This window comes from Arvicola amphibius, chromosome 3, assembly GCF_903992535.2.
Source record: "Arvicola amphibius chromosome 3, mArvAmp1.2, whole genome shotgun sequence".
Taxonomy (NCBI): Eukaryota; Metazoa; Chordata; class Mammalia; order Rodentia; family Cricetidae; genus Arvicola; species Arvicola amphibius.
This window is the reverse complement of record NC_052049.1, coordinates 162452366-162473597: the sequence shown is the minus strand read 5'-3', so window position 1 is coordinate 162473597 and position 21232 is coordinate 162452366. Positions and strand designations below refer to the sequence as shown.

Sequence of the window (21232 nt, the reverse complement as noted above, 5' to 3'; positions counted from 1 at the left end):
TAAGAACTAAAAGGACATCCTGGTGGGGCATGGGGGAACAGGCCTGTACCGCTAACTCACAGGAGCCTGAGGCAGGAGAGTCTCATGGTGTGAAATCAGCATGGGAAAGGAGGCTCCAACTGGGAACAAGAAAGACTCTAACCAAACGCTATGCGGGTTGAAATACAAGCTGACACTTCCAGCTTTCATATGAATGCACAAACTAGTAAACAAAGGCACTTACATCATCCTTCAGTCTTTAATCAAAACCACAGCACATTTAACACTTACACACGTCCAGACCTTCAGTGACTTCTGCATGTTGAAATCCCTTTGCACAACACTTTGAGGTTAAATTCGTGCTATGAATTTACAAATGTACAACATAAAAATACATTTGGAGTCCATCCCATGTAAGTTTAAAACACTTTAGATAAAGTTGACATACAGTGTAAAGATATTTAAAATAAAAATTACAAAATGGGCATAAAGAAGTCTTCCCTTTGGAATTTTTAATAAAATACAGCTCTAAGATCTAATGAAAAATTCCAGTTACTTACAAAATAGTTACATGAGGAAAGAAGCCAAGGAAGATAGATGTGTATGAATCACCGCTTAATGAGGAAAAGACTAAACACTTTGATACACAGCACACCACTGATTATTCAAATGTTAAATGAAAACACTCAAAGTAATGTTTAGGAAGAAGGAAATATAAGATACTTGAACCACCCCCACCCCCCAAAAAAGTTAAAAACTAAAATCCAGCTGTGTGGTGGTGGTGCACACCTTTAATCCCAGAACTTGGGAGGCAGAGGCAGGCGGATCTCTGTGAGTTCAAGGCCAGCCTGAACTACAGAGTGCGGTCTAGGACAGCCAAGGGTACACAGAAAATTCCTGTCTTGAAACATAACACACACACACACACACACACACACACACACACACGCACGCATGCACCTGTAACTGTAAAGGAATGGCAGAATTAATAGTACTTAAAGCATACTCGGCGTGGAACTATACTCTGTAACCTCAGAATTTAGGAGGTGGAGTCTGGGGGACTGAAAGGGCTATGCAGCAGGGGCGAGGAAGGGAGAGAGATGGAATGGAGGTGGGAGGGAAGAGTGAGCCTGAGGAAGCCCAAGGGAGCAAGCACTTAAAGTAGGCTGTGGAGCAATTCTCCCCCTATCATTTTGAGAGAATCAGAATGAGAACGTGGCGTCTGACCCCTAAGCAGCTACACAGACCTTCATCTGCTGATACAGTCGGTTGTAATGGGTCCAAGTGGTGGGAAAATCAACTTCTACAGGTTTCGCGATTATAAAATAGTCTCCTGGAAAGCGGTCTCATCAGCAGCTGCACTTGAGACCAAGCACTGAAGAGCAGGGAGATTTTACCTATAGACACACTGATTCTCAACGTTCTTGCCACCTGAACTCTTTTTCCCTCCTGTCCGCTCTTCCAGAAAGAAGGTCCAGTGCTGTCACTAAGCCTGCTTGTCTGTCCCCCCTGTCCCTGGAGAGCTGCTGTCCCTCTGGCTGTCTCTTTCTGGCCTGACAGAAAATAAGGATGTCTAACGGGAATACGAATTGTCAGTCTGAAAAACACTAAAAATTTAAGCTTTATTTTTTTTTTTTGTTGTTAGCAAAAGAAGTGCCTGCAAAAAAGACCACTTTATTGAAAAACAGACATAAAAGGCACACAATCTCTAAAGAAAATAATGTGTTTTTTTGGTGACAGATTTTTTAAAAGATATAGAATATGTCTCATAATAATTTCTAATAGATTCTCTTCTATAGTAAAAGAAAAGTCTGGAAGCAAGAGGGTACAAAGAAATATAGCAGAGAAGTGTGTGAGAGCTACCTTTATAGTGAAAAGCCATGAAGTTCTGTCATATAAGGATAAAACTAAATAGCCACTATGAAAAAAATATTTGTTGATACAAAGAGAACAGGCACATAAAATAGGAGTAAATAAAATAACCCTATAGCTTATTTCCTTGAGATAAAAAAGTACATTGGGGTAGTGGTGGCGCACACCTTTAATCCCAGCACTGGGGAGGCAGAGGCAGGCGGATCTCTGTGAGTTCGAGGCCAACCTGGTCTACAAGAGCTAGTTCCAGGACAGCTAGGGATACACAGAGAAACCTAGTCTGGAACCCCCCCCCCCCAAAAAAAAAGTACATCCAAATCTGTAAATACTACTGGATATTACCTGTCTCCCTCTCTGTGCCTCCTCCCCCGAGAACCAAGAACCTAGAACTGTCTGAGCACTAAGGGAAATGGTGACAGGAAAATGTCATCGCACTGTTAATTCTGCCCACCCGGGGAAGGAGGGCACAGCCTCAGTCTTCCTTACCTACTGCTCTGGGCAGCAGCCATCTCCACAGCCCAGGCTTGCCTGGAATTCAGTTCTGCTGCAGCTTCCAGAGAGCCGGGATTAACGATGTGCTGGGTACCATTCTCAGCCAGGGAAGATCTCAAACTGAAACTGATTCAGAGGACAGAATCTGCCGACACAACCGAGGTTTAGATGTCTAAGCCTTTAGTCTACGAAGTTGTTTGAGTCAATTCATGCATTTTATCTGCCAAATTTTAAAACTAGGGCAGTAACCAGGTAACACACAGAACTGTGAAAAGAAGCAATGACTCTTAGGACCCATCTTTAAATTAACTTAATTTGCTTAAAAAAAAGACTTGTTGAACAAGGATATTTGCAACAGTTTCCAGTGAGGAGCGGAAGGTTTAATTAAATAACTTTTCTAGTTACATGAACATAGTCAGGGAGAACCTTTCTTTTTGTGACCAGAGTTCACCATTTTCAACAGCCAACAGAGCATATTTTAGAAGCTTGAGGGTGGGCGCAGACTGCTCTATACCCAGAGGGGAAAGTGCATGGGTCCAACAGTGCAACTATGTTGCAGAGATGCGCTAGGTCCCGTGTCCTCATAGCTACCCAGCTGGCCCCACGTGTCCAAGACGGCAGACCCGCCTTGAGAACAGGACTAGGGGAGGGGGCAGAAAATACACCCTACTGCCTATCCGCCAATACACAATCCTCTCTTATTTTATTTTCTCTTCAAGTTTGACGCTTAGCATTTTTATTCTTGTTTTTTTTTTTTTTTTTGGTTTTTCGAGACAGGGTTTCTCTGTAGCTTTGGAGCCTGTCCTGGAACTAGCTCTTGTAGACCAGGCTGGTCTTGAACTCACAGAGATCCGCCTGCCTCTGCCTCCCGAGTGCTGGGATTAAAGGCGTGCGCCACCACCGCCCGGCTTTTATTCTTGTTTTTAAAAGGAAGGTCAAATATTCTTACTGGCTCTCCATATAGAATTACTAGCTTGTGCTCAAATTTTAGAGAAATACCTTCACAGGTTCAATGGCACTGTGTTGACTAAAATCTCTCAGGTGATTTTCAAAAGGGATCCTTTCTCTGTGTTCTGCAGAGAACAGTTATACACCATGGTGGAACCACTGCACAGGAGTAAGTGAATGTAGAAAAAATCTGAGTGGATTCTTGGAAGGGGCTATCACACAGCGCCATATCTGAGCGTCCCCGTGCGCTGCACAGGGTGCTTCCCTTGAGAGTCGAGTTTGAGAGGACGAACACTGGGATGGCCTGAGCCTCGCACCAGGCTTCCTGCATGTGAGGAAGTGCTGGGCACTGACAAACAGTAACAGAAAGTCACATGACCACAGTGAAGAAAACAACCATTTACCTCTTATACTAAAGGCACTAGTATACATATATCCTGCCCTCATTTAGAGAAACAATAGAATCAGCAGAGAAACCACCAGCATTTTCAAAAGCAGTAGGGATGCATGGCAGAGTTTGCAGAGAGCTAATGAAATCACACACAACAATCAGCAGCTCCATACAGAGACTGGTTCCTACTTTTTAAAAAGTATGATCATTTTATCCTTAAAAATATAAACATATCACAAAACTACAAGATAAATATATGTCCATATATAAATGCGGGTCCTGATGTCATTGAGAAATTTCATAAAATCCAAATCATTTCAGCAGTATGAACAACAGACATGAGTGACATGCAGGGACGGATGCGGCATCACTGAGCAGCTCAGCAAGTGCCAAAACGCACAACCTGAATGGGCAGGCAGGAAATAACATACACACAAACACCTTGGAATTTTAAAAAAGTTTAAAATGTTGTCAGTCCCGGGAAGCTCTACACATGGACCCCTGATGAGCTTTCACGTACGTGAAGTAAGCAGGGAAGAAGTCACACAAGTGGGTGCGCTGATGCACGGCTGGAATCCCAGAGCCTGGAGGACTGCCATGGGTACTAGGCCAGCCAGCACTACACAGCAAGACCCCATCTCAAAAGAAACAAAAGCCAAGGAGCCTACACAAGAATGAAGTGATTAACATTGCACTGTACTCTATTTGAAGACTGATTTGTAACCATTGTACCCTGGAGATTGTGAAACTTAATTTTATTATAAATTCTTAATGCTGGTTTTTGAATAGTCTAAAAAAAAGTCATTTCTCAAATCTCGATTGCTATTCTGAGTTCGAAGCAGCCAGGTGAATGATCTGGAGGGTTTTCTAGAGCTGCTTTGGTACAAGTTTAGAACAGAGCAACGCTGGCAGCACCAGTCAGTGCGCTGGCTCCAGGGCATCCTGGGAGCTCCTCTGGCAACAGACTTATGTGATGACCGAGCAAGGACCACTCTCCCAGCCATGTTGCTACATTATTAAAGAGAAATAAAACCCATACTTAGGAAATTATGAGGCCTAATTCATGCTGCATTTAACTATCCCTCAATAATAGTGTAAAAAAGCTTATAATTATGATAATATGATCACTAATTTATAGGTCAAGGATGGTTCTAATGAGGAAGCCAATGGTAGTTAGAGTGGTACATTTTAACATTTAGCCCACTGATACCTACTTTATTTTTTGGTTTTGAAGCAAGGTTTCAGGCTGGCCAGGGACTCATTATGTAGTCTTGGCTAACCTTAAATATATGGCAATCCTCCTGTCTCAGCTTCTCAAGCATGAGGGTTATAGGCATGAACTACCATGCCCAATTTGATATTTATTTTAATACAAGATTTAATTTGATCTTTTTTACAGTTTTATTGAGGTATCACTGACGTACAACAAATTGCACATATTTAAAGTGCACAATTTGATATATAGTCTTAAATAGCATGAAAAGTACTTGATAACTTAAAAATACAAATATTCAATCTAAACATATTCTAAAATAGCACATAGATATCAATTTATAAAAAGGTAGATGGAAATAAAAGAAATTAATTCCCAGGTATCAAATTTATTCAGAAGGTTTGGGAACGCTAAAGTTGACGGCCAGTTTCCTTGATTTCCTTCTTGAGGAGCTCGGTGCTGGTTTCTGGTGGGACACACCATGGCCTTGGGCGGCAGTGTCCACTTGAGACGACACGGGCTGGGCATCCTGAGAGCACTTCAAAGAGGCTAATGGGCTCTCTTGTGGAATTACGTGGGTGGCTTCAGAAGATTCTGGCTTGCTAGTCTGAAGTGGTGTGGCTTGAGAACTCGGGGCCTCCTTATTCTCAAAATGCTTCCTGTTTGCAACTCTTTTTTTCGTAACCTTTAAGGAATAACAGTATCATTAACTAACAATGTGGGGGGAACTAGTGTCAGAAAACACCACAAATCAGGCTGCAGTCGCTGCTGATTGTTGACTTCTACCTATTATTAGCAGTGAAGTGTTCTAATGGGCTGGAGAGAAGGCTGGAGGACGGGTACTGCTGCAGGGAGCTGAGTTTGGTCCCAGTGTCCATGTCTGCTGTTCTGTAACTCTGCTGCAGGGTATCCAACGCCTCTGACCCCCCAGGGCATCTGTTCTTGTGTACAACATACCCTCACCCATGCACTAAACCCAAATAAACCTTTAAAAAGATTTTTATTACTTGCTACAATTAGTATTACTTCTTAGAATATAAACTCAGACCAGAGATCAGCTGAAGTGTATCACTACTGTAAGCTTAGTTCATACACAAAGGATTTCCAGTCAGTACTAGGAAGTTATAACTACATAATTTTTTTTTATCAATAGTTGTGTTCTGAATGTTAAAAAAAGAAGTAATTGTTAAAAACCATATTTTCCTTCCCAGCTCTCACCTGTAGAGGTATGAACTGATTGTGCGCCCCACCTGGCACTCCTCCAGCCAAGGGCACGGTTCCAGGATAAGGAGGGTGGAAGGCCTTCCCAGCAACAGGCACTGGTGGTCTCCACGGCACTGAGCCAAAGAGATGAGGTGATGACGGCGTTATATTAGCTGTTCAAAACCAAGATCCGGAGATTAAGACTCTCTCTGCTAGCCTTTTTTAGTTCCTCTACCTCATTTGGCAACTGTAACTGCTGTCTTCTATTACGTCACTCAGCCCTGGGGCTCTTTCTTAGAGCCCTAAAACTACCTAAATAAATGCAGTTACGGTGATGCTGGCCCACAGAGGCCAACAGTACCAAATGTGACATGAGCCTTAGGAACAGCCATAATTATGGGACTTTGAAGAAGCTGGACTTTTCCTGTGGTATCATTTCATTGGCTTCCGGAGACCCTGGCTTACTGGTATGGAATGGTGCGATTGCAAAGAACTCTGGCCCTTCCTTATTCTCAAAATCCCATGTGTTTGCTCTGTGGAGCTAGATCCTGTTCTGGTTCAGTCCTTACTATGCCCTCATTTCTCTCTTTTGAACTAGGGATGTATATTCTTTGGCATTCTATGTTGGAAGTATGTAATTTGCCCTTTTTTGGGGGGCAGAGTATTAAAAGTATTTAATAAAATACATTGATGAATATAAGATTTCATAGAATTTTAAATTATCTCTTTTTCATTTTTTAAAAAAAGTTATCTTTTCTCATTTTACATGCCAAATGCATTTCCTACTCCCTCCCCTCCTCCTCCTCCTTCCACCTCTCCCTCTTCCTGCCCCCCATCCAGTCCTCATTTGCTCAACTATGTTCATAGCAGCAGTATTTGTAACAGCCGGAAACTGGAAACAACCTAGATGCCCCTCAAGCGAAGAATGGATAAAGAAAATGTGCTACATTTACACAATGGAATACTACTCAGCTGCAATAAACAATGACATCTTGAAATTTGCATGCAAATGGATAGAACTAAGAAAACCATGCTGCGGGAGGTAACCCAGACTCAGAAATACGAGCATGGTATGTACCCACTCATAGGTGAACACTTGCTGTAAAGCAAAGGATAAGGAGCCTGTAGTCCAAGACCCCATAGAAGCTAAGTAACAAGGAGAACCCTAAGAAAAACATACATAGATCCCCGGGGAAGGGGAAATAGACAAGATCTCCTGAGATAACTGGAGGGAGGGAAGAGAAGGGAAGGCTGAAGGGGAGGAGGTGGGGGGAAAGGGAAGAGGGAAGGAGAACTATAGGGAATGGGTTGGTCGAATGGGGGTAGGACAGAGACAGAGAACAAGGAAAGAGTTATCTTGATTGAGGGAGCCATTACGGGGCTAGCAAGAAACCTAGCACTAGAGAAATCCCCAGGAATCCACAAGGATCCCCGGCTAAGACCCTAAGCAATAGTGGAGAGGGTGACTGAACTGGCCTTGCCCTACAGTCAAAATGATGACTATCTCAAATGTCATCACAGAACCTATATCCATCCAGCAACTGATGGAAGCAGATGCAGAGAACCACAGCTGAGCACTGGGCTGAACTTCCAAAGTCCAGTAGAAGAGTGGGAGGAGTGAGAATATAAGCAAAGAGGTCAAGACCATGATGGGGACACCCACTGAAACAGTTTATCTAAGCTAATGGAAGCCTTCCAAAGCCAGCCTGACACGAGGAAACCAGCACAGGATCAAAGTAGGCCCTCTGAATGTCGGTGACAGTTGTATGGCTGGGACAGACTGTGGAGCCCCTGGCAGTGAGACCAGGATTTATCCCTACTGCTTGTTCTGGCTTTTTGGAGCCCATTCTCTCTGGAGGGATACCTTGCTCAGCCTAGATATAGTGGGTAGGGTCTTGGTCCTGCCTCAAAGCAATGCTCTAGACTTTGTTGACTCCCCATGGGAAGTAATTTGCCTTTTGAATCTACACATTAAGAGACTGCCTTGGGTCTCAAAAGAGACTTGGGCTTTGGACTTGTGAACCATGCTGAGACTGTTAGGGCTGGACTAAATGCACGCAGCATGCTGAGACGGCCATGAGCCTGCACAGGCAGAGCAGGATGTGCTGGTTTAGAATGAGAAGTGCACCCCATAGGCTTGGATACTGGGGAGTTATGGAAGCTTGAGGATGTGCAGTCTGAGGTGTGTCACTGGGGGCAGGCTCTGAGTTTATGGTCTTGCTCCATGCCCAGCTTGTTTTCTCTATTTCATGCCTGTAGTTGAGTATGGGATCTTTCAGCTTCTGGCTGCAGCCACCTGTCACCCTGCCTTCCCTCCCATTAGGGCTCCTCCTCTGAAACAGTAAACCAGATAAACCTTCCTTCTGCAGGCTGCCTGTCACAGTGACAGGGAGCAACGGATACAACTACAAATCATTTTTCTTTTCAATTATTCTTTCATACAATCTTGGTTTTATTTCGCTGGCTCCACAGAGCTGGAGATTGAGCCTCGGGCTTTGCATATGCTAGGCAAATGTGGTCTGCGAGGATGCGGAGTCTGGTAACCCCTACTGCAGGGCCTGTGGTTTGCAATTAACCCTGCTCTGCTAAGCTGACTTGGTCCATGCTTTATTCACTGCAAACTGTTTTTAAATTTCCATTCTGCTGATATTTCTTCTCTCTGTTTATCCCCAAAGGCTTTGCTTTTAGAATTCCTTATTATTTAATCTAATAGGACAGGAAGAAAAGGTAACTGCAAGTTATAAACTTTTTGATTTTTAGTGATGGCTCTTCAATTCAGGGTGGTGGGTACACTGTAACTCCAGCACTCAGGAGGCAGAGAAGGAGAAATTAGAAATTCAAAGCTGGTCTAGGATACATGAAACATTGTCTTAAAAAGAAATCAAACCCTAAAACACAAAAAAATGGTACATCTTGATGTATGTGTACACTAAATGTAATTAGAAACACAAAACAAAACCCTCAAAAAACTCTCAATAAAAATGTGGTTTTTAAAGGAATTTAGAGAAAATATAACTCAAGGATAATACTTAGAAAGGCAAAATATCTTACCAGCAGGTTGGGAAAAAATGGGAGGAATGGTTCCAGATGGTACAGCTGGAGGATAATTGGGAAATATTGGTGGAGGCAAAGGATAATTCACACCAAAGGAGCCCTGTGGAAGTATTTAAAAATTGTAAAGGCAAAACAACAAACCATTTCTGTAGAGACTAATTAAAAATCTAACAGATGGCCTTTGCAGGTGAGAGAGCTGGTCCTGACGTCCTGAGAGAGTGGAAGAACAGGCCCTGCACCTCACCTGAGCAACACTGTAGAGATAACCGTATTGTTGGGAGTACAAGTGAGCCCGCTCTAAGGGCATGAGAGGAGAGCTGATCCCACCTCTGCTTGTCTGCCATACAGTGGCATGGGAGAGGGAAAAATGCCCCCATCCCTTGCCATCTGCGAAAGGCGGGAGAACTGGCCTTGGGAGCTCAAGAGTGGGAGAGTGGGCCCTGTACCTTGCCTGGGCAAAACAGCAGAGCTGGCCCTGGAGGTGTGAGAGGGTGTGAGAGCAGAACCAGCCGGCTCTTTGCTGCACTGAGCTAGATGGGCAGAGCTGGAGAGCTTGCCCTGATGGTGTCAATGAGGCAAAGCTGGCAGGCAGGCCAACACCCAGGGCTATGAGTTGGCCCATACCAATCCACCTCATCTATGAACTGCTGGAGCATGTGAAGGGGCCAAACCTGTAGATCCAAAGCTGCAGGGTCTCCATGATACAAGGTAGCAACAGGATATCCAAGATGAGTCCCAGTGAGGGCCCAGTATCAAGGGTGTAGCAGAAGCCAGGTGCTTCAAGCCAGACCAATGACTCATTGCAATACTTACAAGTAGAGATGAACGGACTAAAGGGTGTATTGTGTGACTCAGTGTCACAGCACAGCTTCTACACCGAGACTTTTTACATGATTTTTTTCTCTTAGTTTTTTAAAAATTTTATTGTATTTTGAGGGGAGCTAGCAAGGGCAGGGGGTGGATACGAAGGGATGGGGAGATGAGTGGGATCAGGATGCATGGTGTAAAACCCACAAAGAACCAATTAAAAAAAGGAAAAAAAATTCTAAAACTAACAGGTGGGAGAGCTAGCTTAGTGGTTAAGAGCACATGCTGCTCTTCCTTAGGATGAAGTTTGATTCCCAGCATGGACGTAGGGCAGCTCATTAACCATCTGTAACTCTAGATCCAGGGGATCTGACTCCTTCATTCCTCTGGTCTCACTGTGCATGCACACACTCTTACTTTTAAAAGCTTAGTAGGGAATTCAAGAATGATTCTTACCAGCTGTTGTAAAGCAAAAAGTGCAGCTCTCTCCTTGGCTTCACTTTCAGAGTGGCACTGTGGCCCATGTACCAGCAAACCATTGGAAAGTTTCACCTGACAAACTGTCATTGTCTGAACAAGAGAATACAGATGCCCGTAAGATTATCTGTCTAGGAACCCAACTTCCTCTCCTAAAGCTTTGTCTAATCAAAGAAGAATAATCTCACTTAAGTTTTAGGTTCCCAGGAAATTGTTTTAGAATTTTGCTTATCTTTATTTTCTTAAAAAAATAAAAATAAAAATTCAGGTCTATGTAGTTCTGGCAGACCTGGAATTCTCTATATAGACCAGGCTGGCATTAAACTTAGAGATCTGCCTGCCTCTGCCTCCTGAATGTTGCTCAGATTAGTGCCTTATTTTTTAATATTCACAAGATAGAATGTTCTCTAGAGCAGGGCCTGAAGTCCTAGCTCTTTGGAAGTCTGATGGGGGAAGATGGGATTGTTTGCACTTAGAAGTTAGAGATCAATCTAATTACACGGGAAAGAAGTTTAAAACAGAATAAAAGAACAAGGTGTCTAAACAGACTGAGCACCAAGCATTTCAATGAAAACAAAGGCTAGCAAAGCCTTTTTATTTCTATTCTAAGAATTGGCAGACTAAGCTTTTTGCTAACAAAGTTTTACATTAAAAATAAACAAACAAAAAACCAGCCAGGCAGTGGTGGCACACCTTTTAATCCCAGCACTAAGGAGGCAGAGGCCAGAGGATCTCTATGAGTTTGAGGCCAGCCTGGTCTACAGAGCAAGTTCCAGGGCAGCTAGGGCTGTTACGTAGAGAATCCCTGCTTTAAAAAAACCAAACCAAACCAACCAAAACCAAAACCCCAAACTGCTTATAAAAAAACTTCCCATTATTGTAGAGATGAAAAACTGTGACATGACAGGCCCACAGGATGAGACACTGGCCACCGACAGGAACAGCCCAGTTCTGCATTCTTGGTGGCTGCTGCAGCTTCTTCCCCTGAAGCTGCCAGCTGCCAAAGTGCCCACCTAAGAGCTCAGCTTTTGATGATACCTGGGCACAAACCCAGCCGTGGTAGACAAATCATCACCCTTCGCCTACGATTTATAAAATTTCCCTGCTTTAGTTTGGGTGCGTAACTTCTATGGCCTTGATCTCTGGGGCTGGAGAACCCACCTGTAAGCTACTTTGCCCAATGTACCTGTTGTAACACTTTTTCAGTTTAGCTTGATCTGGCTTCCCGTGTCAGCAGATAAACTTATTACGGGGTATGCAGAAAACCTATTACTGTCATTGAGCTTTAGGAGTGATCTTATATATTCTGTTGGTAGAGTATATGAGGCCTTTTGTTCGATTCCTAGTGCTGCTGAAAAACAATTCCTCAAACAAGCCAAAAAAAACCCCTCACACTCAAACAAACAAAACAACCTCCACATTATTGTATTTTTTTCTAGCTAAAGACTTTTCACCCAATTATGCTGCTCAGTTAAAGATTTATATCCACGCAGACATCAGATAGCAGTATACTATACCTGTGTTGTTCTTAGAAAGGAGAAATCTGGTTGAGGCATTCCAACAAGGGAACAAATTCGAGCAAGTTCAGTTACTGGTGTGGACACAGGAGGGATGTGGCCAGGCCAGCACACACTATCCACAGATGGAACATTTTGGTATTCATTAGTACCATGAGGCTTGTTCATAAAACATGCTAAAAGAGAAAAGGGAGTATTCATGTTAATTAAAATGATCCTGGACTATCCGGTTGTGGTGGTTTGAATAAGAATGGCTCCCATAGGTTCCTATGTTTGAATGCTTAGTCACCAGAGAGGTGAACTCTTTGAAAGGATTAGAAGGATTAGGAGGTGTGGCTTTGTTGGAAGATGACTGTCACTGGGGATGGGCTTTGAGGTTTCAAAGGCCCATGCCAGGCTCAGTTCCTCTCTGTCAGCCACTGCTCTAGAGCCATGCATGCGACCACAATGACAATGCACTAACTTCTGAAACTGCTAAGCAAGCCCACAGTTAAATGACTTTATAAGCATTGCCTTGGTCATGGGATCTCTTCACAGCCACAGAACAGTGACCAAGACACCAGCCATAGCAGATTTATAGTAAATCAACCAGAAAACTGTAAATAATTTTAAAAAATGACAGGCTGTGCATGGTGGCTTGCACCTGAAATCCTGAGGCAGATGGTTGTCACCAGTTTGACTCCAGTCTGAGATACAAAATGAGATTCTGTCTCCAAAACCAATACAAAAGGTTAAAAAAATTGCCAAGAAGCAAATTTAGATGGTTATAATTGATTAATTATAATTAGCAAGATAAAAATTTTAAAATAGCATAACAGAGGACACCTGAATATAAGCATAAGTCAATGAAAAATTAACCCAGCCTCTTTTTTTGAGACAAGGTCTCACTGTGTATGGCCTAGATTTTATTATGTAGTCCATGCTGCCCTTAAACTCAAAGAGCTCTATGTGCCTCTGTTTCCAGACTGCTGGGATTAAGGAGTATGCCACCATCATCTATCTCCTACTCCCTGCTGTTGACTGGGTATCATGAAAGTTAGATTAGCTTCAAACCCGTTTAGACAGTGCAGGCTGGTCTTGAACTCGCTATGCTCGAGCCTCTGCTTCTCAGGGGTGGAAAGCACATGTGCATCCAGACAACTAAGGCCAGGCCTGCACGTACCCACCAGGCCCCGTGCCAGTCGAGCTGCACTCTCACAGGAGAGTGAACACTGCCCTGGTGGTGCAGATCCTTAATTCTAGGGATTTACGAATCTGGCGCAGGAGGATCACCAGTTCAAGGTCAGCCTGGACTATTTAATGAGATCTCAAAAAACAAAATAAAAAAAGGTTGTGGGGTGGTTGAACAGTCTAGCCTGCTTGACGCCCCAAGTTCAATCTCTTATAGTGAGTATTTTATAAAACAGAAAGGGCAGGGCGTTGAGCGATCTTGCCCAAAGTCACAGAACCAGTTAGCTGTATGACACAGAAAACTGAAATTATGTTTTCAAAATACTGAAATTAAGTGAAACTTGTTTTGGAAATGTGTCCATTTTGTTTAAAAATTATTTTGATTTACTTCAGGAACAAATCTATCACTATGATAAATATGTAATTAATTTCAAATAGCTTTTTAGGGCCAGTAAGATTGCTCAGTGGTTAGAGTCACCTGTTGCCAAGCCAGAAGACCTGAATTTGATTCCCCAAAAAAATCACACAGTGGAAGAAGGAAACTTATTGCCATGAGTTGTCCTCTAACTTCCAAATGACATTATGGCATGTGTATAATCCCATGCCCACAATAAATAAATATAAAGATATTTTCTAAAAAAATCCATTAAAAAGCTATAAATATCACTACATATGTATGTATATATACTTTCCACATATATATACATATAAATGCAAATAAAAATATTTCTTAAAGATAGGGGTTTCTCTGTGTAATTCTGACTATCCCAGAACTGTATATATAGACTAGACTGTCATTGAACTACAGAGATCTACCTCCCTCTGCCTCTAAGTGCTAGGATTAAAGGTGTGCTACTATACCCAGCTTCTAACAGCTTTTGAAATTATTAATTACCCAGTATTTACTGTTGCATATTAAGGGCTACAGTGCCTTTGGTCCAGATTTTGATCCTTAATAAATTTAGATCAAATTATTTAAAACTTTTTTTGATACTCTGAGGAACTTCTGTTCAAATGCAGTTTTGTCCTGGTCAGTTTTAGCAGATCACTGCATAAGTGCAATATTAAAATGTAAGGTCCCTAAGGCACAGGAACAATGACAGATATGTAATGAAATTCATCACTGAGCCATGTGCTACACCACAGGTTTCAGAGATTTAAAGTATACTTCTAATGTATACCCTTGTCAATAATTTTTAGTTGATTTGCTAGCTTTTTCAGTTTCTACACTGGGAAAGTTATTATAATGTGCTGATGTCAACTGACAGCATCTATGATGGGTCTGATATGCTACTGCTTTACATATTATGATCACAAGTTATCTGCAATGACTGCTCATTTTATAAACTGGAAAGATATCTAGAAAAGTTAAAAATGTATTTAATACAAACAATCACCTTTAAATAAGAGGGATAAGAGGATGTGGCAGTCTTTCAAGGCTCGTGTATTTACTTGTAATAGTTTAAGTTGCCACAAGAAGATGTAAGGCTGACAGATCTTTTGATTATATATTTATATTGCTGCATAAATGACACAAAAAACTGTTGGTTTTGGACAGAGTTCAATTACGTAGCTTGGGCTAACCTTGAACTTGAAGCAATTTTCCTGTTTCAGCCTCTCAAGCGCTGGGATTAAAGGTGTACATTAACAAATCTGGCTTTAAAAATTATTCTCAGCTGGGCATGGTGGCATAGATCTTTAGTGCTAGCTCTTGGGGGAGGGGCAGTGCCAGGTGGATTTCTGTGAATTCTGGCTAGCCAGACCAGAACTACATAGTGAGGTCCAGTCTTTAAAAAAGAAAGTGAAGCCCACTATAAAACCAAGCAAAGCCTGTTAATTTCAGTACTCAAGCCAATGTCAGGAAATTTAAGGGTTCTTGGTCAGGCTGGATGGTGGTGGCGCACGCCTTTAATCCCAGCACTCGGGAGGCAGAGGCACGCGGATCTCTGTGCATTCAAGGCCAGCCTGGTCTACAGAGTAAGTTCCAGGACAGGTTCCAAAGCATCACAAAGAAACCCTGTCTTGAAGAAAACAAACAAAAAAAGGAAAAATGAAAAAAAAAAAAAAACCGAAAAAGACAAAAACATATAAAAATGAAATAAAGCAAAACAAAATTATTATTTATTTTTATTGCAGATAGGGTTTTGTGATTTCGCTTGGGATGACCAGGCTAGCCTCGAACTCACAGAGATCTGCCTGCCTCTGCCTCCCAAGTGCTGGGATTGAAGGTTGTGCCACCACGGCCTGGCCTATTTACTTAATTTTTAAAAGATTTGTTGTTATTTTAAATTTGTGTGTGTGCGTGCCCATGTGTGGGTTATCAACATGAAAGCAGGCTCATGGGGAGGCCAGAAGTATTGGAGCCCCTTGAGCTGGGTTCTATCTGGCTGTTAGACACTTGGTATGGTTGCTGGGAAGTGAAGTCTGGTTCTTTCCAAGTGAGGTGCTCTCTTCTAACCTTGAGTCGTCTCTTGAGCCCTATTTCTTCATGTATGTGTGTCCATGTGAGTGTATATATCTGTGTGCACAGGAAAGGAAGGCCAGAACACGTGTAGGTTATCCTCTACCATCACTCTGTCTATTCCTGGGAGGCAGGGTCTCTCTTTGAACCTGGGGCTTGGTTTTCTTGGATAGGCTAGAAGCCAGCAAGACCTAGCAATCCTCTTATTTTCCTAGTAGGTGGAATAATAGGTATTTATGGGCTTCCTGGCTTGTTATATGTGTGCTATACAAGTGAACTCGGCTCTTTTCAAATATATGGCGAGTATGAACTGTCGAGCCACCTCTCCAGCCCCCTAGTTTTCAAAGGAACAATGGGGCTGGTCAGATGGTTTAATGGGGAAAGGTGCTCGCTGTCAAGCCTGATGAGCCGAGTTCAGTCTCTGGGACACACACAATGGAAGCAGAGAACGGACTCCTTCAAGTTGTTCTCTGGCCTCCACATGTGCGCTGTACACGTAAACACACACCAAACAGACAGGCAGACAGACCTAATAAACTTTTTTGGAAGAAACCAAATGAAGCAAACTTTTGGAAATGATAGTCACTGTTAGTAAACTGTGCTCAGTTAACTCACCCAGCGTCTTCCTTGGTTCAGGACGTGGTAAGAGTCCCTGCTCATCTCTTCTGCTGGGAGAAGCAGCGGCTTCATTATCAAACTGCTTCCCATCGTGCTTACTGTCTGTTGTGTCAGGGCTATCAATTTTTAGAATTTCTTTAAGCATCCGTGTTCCTTTCTTTTTAGAAAATGATTCATAGGTAGATGTGGGGGTGAGAAGAAAGCAAATGTTAGGCTTATGTAACTTATACATCATTCTTCTTGGTTTTCTGAAGTTGTTGTTTTTTCTTTGGAGGTATCCTTATACATGCTGGACAGGAGCTCTACTACTGAGTTATCTCCCCAGCCTTTGCTCTTTCTTTTTAAGAGTTGCTGCTATTAAAAACTAAGATGCTAACTAAATTCATCTAAGACAAATAGATAGATGGTCAAGGCCTGAAAAACGTTCATATTTCAACGTACAGAGATAATATTTATCCTATTTAATTTATAGCCTAGTTAACAGCAACGTTTAAAAAGCAGGGATCTATGGTTTAGTGGGAAAACAACAAAACCCTACAAAAGCAGCAGCACTAGGGGAGGGCTGTCTCTCACAGCGACTGGTTCTCCTCAGCTGATGATGAAAGTGACACAAGAATCAGGGGTTAACCCAGCACTCAGGAGGAAGACACAGGCAGACCCGTGTGAGTTCAAAGCTGGCCTGGTCTACAGAGCGAGTTCCAGGACAGTTAGAGCTGTTACACAGAGAAACCTTGCCTCGAAAAACTAAAACCAAACCAAACCAAACCAAACCAAAACACCAAAACCAAACCAAAACAAAAAGTGATGCAGATACCATCCAACGTGAGACACAGGGTTTGAACAGGTGCACGGGGACGCAGGCATGGCCAATGGAAGAGAGACTGCAGCGCTAAAGCTGCTGAGCATACGAACCATAGCAAATGACTGTGGTGACAGATGCTCCTCATCTGGAGGCTCCCCGTGATGAGGTGACTGCACTTCACTCTCTTTAGAGATATTCAAAGATGCTAAAAAGTTCTCAATTCCCAAAGGAGGCTAAAAGAATAAATATTTATGCATAACGATAAAGGAAGAAAGAAGTAGTAAAAAGCTAGATTTTACTCTAAAATTTCAACTTTCACTCAATAATTCTCCTAGATGTAAAAGTTTGGAAGAAACAGCGAATAAAAGATTTATTTATTTATTTATTTACTTGCCTTATCGATAGCAGTTGGGTAACCAGTCACAACCTTTTGGGCTTCCGAGGCTCCTGGACTTTCATTTCTCCTCAACAGTTTAATATTACATTTGGAGGAACCTCCAGAAGTCTGTAAGAAAGAGTAAGTTTTTGTGCAAGTAAACTTATGGTTACTATTTTAACAGTATTCTGAATAAATTGAGCAAAGTATTTTTAATACATAAGTATTGCATTCTCTCTCTCTCTAAAGATTCATTCATTTGTATGTGTGAGTGTTTTTCCCTGCATGTATGTCAGTGCAGCACCATTTAAGTAAGCTGCCATGTAGGTGCTGGGAATTGAATCCAGGTCCTGTGGAAGAGCAAGCAGTGCTCCTAACTAGTGAGCCAAATCTCCGGCTCCAAGTACTGCTTTCTCTTACTGCCATAAGAGAAAAAGGGGAGGGGAGGCATTTAACTCGAATGGGGGAATTATCTTTATTATCATTAACCTGTGACTAAGATTTAGGTTTCCTTCAGTTTGGAATATGAACAACAGCCACTGATAAGGACTCTGTGTTTGTCCCCACTCAGTCAGGAGGTAATCAGTTTCATCAAGTGGCATTCTCACGACAGGATTAGCAACCGTAAAAGGAGAAAGAAAGAAAACTGCATTCTTTCTGACATGTCAGAATTTAAGACAGGAGCCTCTACCTAGAGGCCAAGAAGAAGCCCTTAGAGGACATAGACCTTAACAGATCCTAACTGTATTTTAGTACTGCTGTTTCTTTCAAACTTATGTGTTTTACTTTACTATTAAAAACATTATTTTCCTGGATGTAGTGGCACACACCTCTAATCTCAGTACTCTTTTGAAGGTAGAGGCGGAAGGATCATGAGTTCAAGGCTCGCCTTAGCTACATAGTGAGTTAAGAGGCCAACTGGTGCTACAAGAGACCTTGTCTACAAATCAGCATTTGCTCCCACTGAGCTATGTTCCCAAGCCAAGAGATCCACTCAAAAATGTGTAGTAAAGTATGGTATATATGCCTAAAAGGATACATAATTTCCAAATTCTTTGATTCTTAAGATGTCTACATGTTCTTTATTGAACAGTGGAGACTTTATAAAACAAAATATAATGTATGATCTCAGCTCCCTCATTCTAACTCTGTGCAATTTGACTTTTTTGTTTTGTTTTGTTTGTTTTTGTTTTTCAAGACAGGGTTTGTCAGTGTAGCTTTGGAGCCTGTCCTGACACTAGATCTGTAGATCAGGCTGGCCTTGAACTCACAGAGATCTGCCTGCCTCTGCATCTCGAGTACTGGGATTAAAGGTAAGCGCCACCTCGGCCCGATCAATTTGACCTTTTAAATGATGCCACCAGTGTACATACATACAGACAAGTATTTTATTAATACATGAGAAAAGTTTTAAGTGACCAATAATTTACTTTCATCTTAAAGATAAAGAAGTTGAGGTTTTTTTTTTTTTTTAAGAATTTAATTATTTTAAGTACATCAGTGTTTTTGCCTACAGGTATGTCTATATGAGGGTGTCAGATACCTGGAACAGGAGTTGTAGATAACTGTGAGCTGCCATGTGGGTGCTAGGAATTGAACCCAGGTTCTCTGGAAGAACAGCCAGTGCTCTTAACTGTTGAGCCATCTCTCCAGCCTTTCGAGGTTGTTAAGAATTACTCACGACTACCCAACTCTTAAGTGGTGAAATAGGATGACAGATGTCTATTCTGAACCCCAGACTCCAGCTGTGTGACCATCTATCTATGTGACTGTGACTATGGCTTTCAGTGCATTCCTTATGGATTATTTAAGAGGCTTCAAAAATCACTTAGATGCTATACAATAACTAATTGTACAAGAACATCCAGCTGTTAAACATTTTTTTTAAAATTACCTGCTTATTGGACAATTTTTGTGTCTGACACTCAGCTTTAGGATTCTTATATTCTTCCTTAACTGGAGACAAGAAAACAGAAATTTTGAGAAACAAAAGAGCTTATTAAATACCAGTTAAATTCATCACATATTTACCATTGCAAAACAGTGTTTAAAGTATTTCAAGGTGTTCAGTTTTCTCCTGTGTCTGTGCCCCTCACCCCCATGCTGTTAACGCTGGAGCTCAAACCTAGGTGCTGGTCCATGGCAGACACTGACCACAGCAACAAATGAGAAGCATGAACTGAAGAAATTTATAACCCAGGCGAGATGGAGAAAGATAATTGCAGACAATCAGATGGGAAAGGAGAGTGGCATCTGAATCAGGGTGTTAGGGTGTTAGGGTCTCCAAGTGCAAAAGAAGAGGTTTAGAATTATAGGAAAAAGATTCGAGAAAAGACATGAAAGCAGAAGGGCTGTACTTAATGTGTCAGTTCTGCAGGAGGATAAGGAATAATATCAAGCCTAATGGAACTAAAGAGGTAGGTGAGTCATAAACTGGGAGATATTGAAACACATGGAATTAAGTTGTAAGCAATGGGCAAGCAATCACAGAAAGGTTCTGAGCAATAGTAATCTGGTCAGAATTGTAATTTTGTAAGATTAAATTATGAGCAATACATTCTTGGTTAGATAAAAGGAGAGTAAGAGACAAGTAAGAAAGCTCTTAAAATTTTTATTTTTGGGGAACTAGAGAGATGGCTCTTCCAGAGGTGTTGACTTTAGTTTCCAGCAACCACATGGCAGCTCACAACCATCTACAAGATCTGCTGCCCTCTTCTGATGTGTAGGCACACATGCAGGCAGATCAGAGGGTAACTCTGGGAGCTGTCTCTCCTTCCACCATGGGTGTCTTGGGATTGAATTCAAGTTGCCAGGTTTGAGCACCAAGCCCCTTTACCTGCGAAGCCACCTCACTTGTCTGATGAATTTATTTTAACGTATGAGTTACATTTCAACAAAGCTCTTCAAACAACAACAACAACAACAACAACAACTGAAAAAAGGCAGATCAACACTTTCCTACTTACGTTTTCGGTGAGGGTCATGTTTTTTTTGCTGGTATTTAACACTGTTGTCATTAAAGCCAGTTTTATGTGGTTGGGTTACTTGACTTATTTCTTGAGGTAGAACAGCACCCTGAAAGTTAAAATTCTCAGAAATCAATTAAACAAAACTTTAATATTATAACTTCAAAACACTTTAAATTTAATTCAATAAAAATTACACAGCTTATTAGAAAAACACAAAAAAACCTATATAGAATTTTAAAAACTACCCTAAAACTACCCTGGAATTAAGAATCATTAATCTAATGGCTACTATACCAGGATTCCTCTATGTGTTAGAAAGATAAATTCCCAAAGTTCTCTTTTCAATAGAAATAATTCAAACTAACTTTGCTTCAAGCTATGTCTGTGTACCATGTGCGTGCCTGGTGCTTAAGGAGGTCAGAAGAGGGCATCAGATTCTCTGGAACTGGAGGAACAGATGATTGTGAGCCACCACGTGGACAATGGCAACCAAACCTAGCTCCTCTGCAAGAGCAACCAGTGTTCTAAACCTCTAAGCCTTCTCTCCAGGCCTCTAGAATCTTCTCTAAATATTTTTCTCAATTTGCTTCCAAATAAATCCACTTTTAGTGTTAACTAGGGATAAGGAGTGAGCTGCTGTAACATAAGAACAAGGGTTGAGCTGGGCGGTGGTGGTGCATGCTTTTAATCCCAGCACTCGGGAGGTAGAGGCAGGCGGATCTCTGTGAGTTCGAGACCAGCCTGGTCTACAAGAGCTAGTTCCAGGACAGGCTCCAAAGCTACAGAGAAACCCTGTCTCAAAAAACCAAAAAAAAAAAAAAAAAAAAAAAAAAAAAAGAACAAGGGTTGATGGGAGCAAGCTACAGGGACATGTGGATTCACC

The 21232-nt window shown here is 41.9% G+C and overlaps 1 protein-coding gene across 2 annotated transcripts in view; it reads right to left on the bottom strand.

Annotated features, from left to right (window-relative positions):
* Positions 1-3205: 3205 nt before the first annotated feature.
* The window catches only part of Xrn1 (5'-3' exoribonuclease 1), a 92701-nt gene continuing 74674 nt past the window's right edge, over positions 3206-21232 (bottom strand). The window contains exons 33-42 of one of the 2 annotated variants that reach the window (XM_038322976.1): positions 20347-20455; positions 19275-19336; positions 17399-17509; positions 17115-17237; positions 16200-16359; positions 11954-12129; positions 10416-10529; positions 9150-9252; positions 6114-6271; positions 3206-5580 (exon numbers count right to left, since the gene is read on the bottom strand). In XM_038322976.1, the coding sequence (XP_038178904.1) occupies positions 5284-5580; positions 6114-6271; positions 9150-9252; positions 10416-10529; positions 11954-12129; positions 16200-16359; positions 17115-17237; positions 17399-17509; positions 19275-19336; positions 20347-20455 (1413 nt within the window). In that variant the 3' untranslated portion in view covers positions 3206-5283. The remainder of the gene's footprint in view (positions 5581-6113; positions 6272-9149; positions 9253-10415; positions 10530-11953; positions 12130-16199; positions 16360-17114; positions 17238-17398; positions 17510-19274; positions 19337-20346; positions 20456-21232) is intronic. The other variant, XM_038322977.1, reaches the window with a different exon arrangement.